Source organism: Neophocaena asiaeorientalis, unplaced genomic scaffold, assembly GCF_003031525.2.
Source record: "Neophocaena asiaeorientalis asiaeorientalis breed wild unplaced genomic scaffold, Neophocaena_asiaeorientalis_V1.1 scaffold90, whole genome shotgun sequence".
Lineage (NCBI taxonomy): Eukaryota > Metazoa > Chordata > Mammalia > Artiodactyla > Phocoenidae > Neophocaena > Neophocaena asiaeorientalis.
Genome location: NW_020172445.1, coordinates 958770 through 963318, shown reverse-complemented (window position 1 = coordinate 963318; position 4549 = coordinate 958770). Strand labels below are relative to the sequence as shown.

The 4549-nt window shown below is 57.0% G+C and overlaps 2 protein-coding genes across 2 annotated transcripts in view; both read right to left on the bottom strand.

Moving 5' to 3' along the window:
* The window catches only part of CTRL (chymotrypsin like), a 4394-nt gene extending 2156 nt beyond the window's left edge, over positions 1-2238 (bottom strand). The window contains 3 exon segments of the mRNA XM_024732754.1: positions 35-114; positions 205-308; positions 956-2238. Coding sequence (XP_024588522.1) covers positions 35-114; positions 205-308; positions 956-1058 — 287 coding nt within the window. The 5' untranslated portion in view covers positions 1059-2238.
* A 687-nt stretch (positions 2239-2925) lies between these two features.
* The window catches only part of PSMB10 (proteasome 20S subunit beta 10), a 2391-nt gene continuing 767 nt past the window's right edge, over positions 2926-4549 (bottom strand). Inside the window, exons 4-7 of the mRNA XM_024732742.1 lie at positions 4184-4431; positions 4020-4078; positions 3215-3366; positions 2926-3100 (exon numbers count right to left, since the gene is read on the bottom strand). Of these exons, the coding sequence (XP_024588510.1) occupies positions 2989-3100; positions 3215-3366; positions 4020-4078; positions 4184-4431 (571 nt within the window). The 3' untranslated portion in view covers positions 2926-2988. The remainder of the gene's footprint in view (positions 3101-3214; positions 3367-4019; positions 4079-4183; positions 4432-4549) is intronic.

Sequence of the window (4549 nt, the reverse complement as noted above, 5' to 3'; positions counted from 1 at the left end):
GGCTGGGGGGTGCAGGTAGAAGGGAAGCACTCACACAACATTGCAGTGGGCAGCAGTGACCACCCAGGACTGACTGATGAGGGAACCACTGCAGAAGTGGAAGCTGTTGCTGTCCTGGGGTCAGGGGTCAGAAGTGGGGTGGGCCCAGGCTACACCCAGGCATGAAACACCTGAAACCCTGCCCCACCCCCAGGGTGCATGTACCTGCAAGGACACCTGCCAGGGCCACGAGCCCAGCACTGCATTCTCCCCATTGACAATCCTCTGGCTGAAGCTCAGCACCGGTCTGATGGCAGGAACGCCACAACCTGACCATTGGGCTGGTGAGGACCTGCTTCCCACATCCCAGCACACCTCTCCTCTCCTCCTCCTGGGTGCTCCCAGGCTGTGCCCCCCCCAGAGGGGTCCAAATCAAGAGGGCTCATCACTACCCCTTCTCACCCTGAGCACCTCTGGGCCTCTATAGCTATCTCAGTTGCCCCCATCCAACCAGCCCCCAAGTTCTGTTCATTCTTCCTCATCTCTCTCCAACCTACGCCCCACCATTCCCCAACTCCACCCCACCCCCGATCCCAGGCCATTTTTCTCCCTGTCCCCAGGAATATTCTTGTCTCCTTCCTAGCCTCTTCACTCCCTCCAGACCTCAATGGTCCATACCCCACATGCAGCCAGAAGGCTCTTCCTAAACTACACGTCCAACCTTTGCTTCTCAGCTTCCTAAACCCTCCCCGGCTCTTGGGCCCAGCCCAAGCTCCTGTCCCATTTGTGAGACTGGCCCCTGACCCCCTCTTGCCCAGCCTTGCCACATCCTTTCTCCTTTGCCCACTCTGTCCACCTGCTTCCCTTCTAGCCAGCCTGGCCCCTGCCCTGAGCCCCTGAGCAGGAAGCCTGGGCTGCTGCTGGGAGCTGGGTTGCCCTAAGGCTGTTCAGTCAGGGCTGGGCCAGGCCCACTTACCCAAGGAGGAGCCAAGGAGGACCAGGGTAAGGATGAGGCTGAGCAGCAACACTGTGGCAGGCGTGAGGTTGAGAACTGGGCCTGGCTTTATGGTTCTCTTCATCCTTGAGCCAAAGTCCCAGGACTGAGGCCAGGCAGCTGTGGAGGTTCAGCTCCCTGCCATTATTCCTCCTTGCTCTAGGCAGGAGGAGGGTCTCTTTGGGTCAAGGTCCTCCACTCAGGCCTTGACTTATCAGACAGAGCCCAGGTGTGAGGCTCTCACCTCCTCCACCTCCCAAAGCCTGGCCCCTGACTGGATCCCTGAACCACCTCACATCCCAAATGTTGAGCACCAGGTACCAAGGACTTGTGGTTAGACTTAACAGTAACCACCTGGTGGCTGGGATCAGGGAAGTCTCCCAGGGCTATCAGGAGCACCAAACTCACAGAAGCCTGCTCAGCACCCAGGGGTGTTCCTGACTGGTAGAGGGAATGTCCACCTGCACCGGCTCTGCTGTGGAAGGGCCAGGGCCAGGACGGGGGTGCTGGCGGGTTGCAAATCCTAACATATCACCTCAGTGATTCCTCTTCAACTTGGAATGGGTGTCACGGTTTGCTCAGGGAGATGCTGACTCTCCCTCCACATGGTGTGTTTGGACCCAAACCTTCATCTGTCTGGCTCCAAAGCCCACACTGTTCGTGATGAGATGATACACCTAGAAGGGGCTTTGTGCACAGGAGGGCAAGGTATGAGCCCTTGGTGACTGGCCGATCCTAGATGGAGATCAGGGGTGGAAGAATGACAGCCATCAAATCTCTGACAGACTCCAGGCCTTGGGGCTCCCATGGACAAGCCCCTGGTATCTACAGTCCATTCACTGTAGAGCCCCAAGGTGAGCCTGAACCGAGGGAGAGAAGACACCCCTGTGTGCAAAGTTGCAACAGGTAAGTTGGCTTGCCTCCTTCTAGGGGTGTGAGGGCTTTGGCTGATTCCAGAACACATCAGTCAAAAAAATGAGTTAATTGCTGACTAGAGGGAAGGATAGATAGATACATGGTAAAGCAAATATAACAAAATACTAATTGTAAAGTCTGCAGTGGGTATATAGGTGTTCAACTTTTTTCCAGATTTTATGTTTTAAAATTTTCATAATAAAATACTGAGGGAAAAAGCATAATCAGGGACCCAGGGATGTCCAGCCTGGAGTAGACCCTCCCCAGGGGTTGGGCAGACTCTCTCTAACAGTTCCAAAGCTCCAGGGGAGCTCAGCCATTCTCTCCCAAGGCAGGATGCTCCCACTAGCACCCTGCACCTGGGCTGACACTCAGTGGGTGCTCAGCAAAAGTCTGCTGGATAAATGTGTCATATTATCTCTCCCCACATGAGCCCTGTGATCCCTGGCACCCAGAAAACTTGGAGTCAATCCCCTTAGTCACAGCCCAACACGTGCAAACAGAAGCTCAGCATCATGTTAGCACCTCAGGTATGCCTGGTCATCAGAGGGGTTTCACAGATAAAGCCGTTGTAGGGGTGAGGAGTGCGCTTGTGAGAACTTGCCCTTGGAATAAGGGAGCAGCTCCTCCACCAGCATTTTAGCCATCAGTGGGGATCGGGGGGGGTCTGACTGAGAGCTGTGGGCTGTGTCCTTGGCCACTGATGAGCCAGGTAAAGGCTCTATGTGGGGGCAATACATAGGGCCTTTTGGGTTGTACAACAGCCCTCAGTGGACTAGAGGGCAAGAACAAGGCATGGGAGTGGTAGGGGGAGCCTCTGTAGTGTGGAGAGTCAGGAGGGGGGCTTTCTACTTTGAGCCTGTGATACTTGCCAGGGCTGGGGTTCTGGAGGGGTAGATGCCTAAGGTGATGGGTGAAGTGCACCGCTTAGGCTAGGCACTGAAGCCATGGGAGGAACTGGCCCTGCAGGGATACCTTAGGCACAGAGCCCCGCTGGCTGCTTGTCCCCCTCCACCCAAGAAGGACACAGCCATCTGTCTAGGTATTTGTGTTTTCTGGGTTTATTCCTCCTTGTTCCAAGCTCTAAGCCTCAGCCTACTTCACTCCACATCCATGGCCTGCACAGTTTCCTCCAGCAGCTCCAGGGTCAGCGGCATCACTGTCTCTGACAGGACAGCTGTGGTCCCAGGGGCAAAGCGGTACTGGCTGGACCTGGGAAGGAGAAAGGATGACCTCATCAAGTGGCCCTTCTTTTCTTTGCAGCCCCCTATTTCCCTTGCTACCACCCATCCTCCCCTGTGATTCCCCCATCTCCTATGCTCCTACCTCTCTATAGGCTCTGTGGGAGAGCTCAGTGTTCGCAGCAGCTTGGCGCTGGTCCCAGTGATCACACATGCATCCACACTGCCCCCAGAGCCCAAGTCACCCAGGATCCCTGCAGTGATGGCTTCCACCAGCAGCTCCTGCGCTGCCTCCAGCTGTAAAGATGTGTGTGTGTGTGTGTGTGTGTGTGTGTGTGTGAGTCCTGATGGACCCTTTAGTATCACCCTCAGGCTACAGCCTGGAGACTGTTAATCTTGAAGGCTGGACTATTTACCATTTGCTCACACCCAAACTCCTCTCTCTCCCTACACCCCCATCTCCACCCCAGGCTCCTCTACCCTGGTTTCAGTATCCCTCTTTCCAGAGACCCCAATGTTCCCACTGCCCCTATTTTCACAAACTTCTCTGAGTCACACTTGTGGCTCTGCTTCCAGTGGGCTATTCACCCACCCACAATCCCTGGCTCACTGCCTTTTTCTTTCTGGGCCATAAGCACCTATAAAGTGATATATGCCTTCTGCTTCCATCCACCCTAAACAAAATCCAGACTCGACCCCACCTGCTGTTCCCTTCTCCCTCAACACCAAATGGCCCTCTCTGAGTTTTGACTTCTGGGACAGTCCAAGCTTTGGCACTGCTGGAATAGCACTTCACCCTCACTCCACTGGCCCCTCAGTCTCCACTCAGTCGTCACCTTCGAGAAGCCTAGCTCTAGAGTAGGCCAGGGTACCTCTGCGTTTCCCCAGCTCCCGGGTGTGCACTTCCCACCAATGCACGCATAGTGGGGACGGGGGGAGATGTCGCTCACCGTCATGTTCGGCTGGAACCGGTCCTCCAGCACTGCCAGGGCCGCATCCTGGCCGGAGCCTGCAGTCAGGAAGGGTATCGGAGGTCAGCCGCGGCCTCCCAGTCGCGGGATAAACGTTGAGGTCCCACGGGCGGGGTTCGCGGGAAGGGGGCGGAAGCGCTCACCCTGGGCCGTGAAGGGCAGACGGCTGTAGGAGCCGTGGGGGTGCACGCAGTACAGCTGCGGTCCGGTGAAGTCTACGCCGCCCACAATCAGCGAGGCGCCCACGTAGCCCCGGTACCTTTTCGCGGAGTGGGTGCGGTCAGTCGAACGCACAGGACTCGAGGTCCCGCCCCTCCTCGATACCGCCCCTGCACCCGAGCCCCGCTCCCCGCCCCCCGAGCCCCGCCCCTTCCCGTGGTCCGGCGCCCCGTGACCAACAGCGTTCCTTCCTGCCACTCTCTTAGCTCCTCTTAGGCCATCCTCTTCCGGTCTCTCGGACCTCGAGGCCCCGCCCTTCCTCCTGTCAAGCCTCCTCTCAGCCCTGCCCT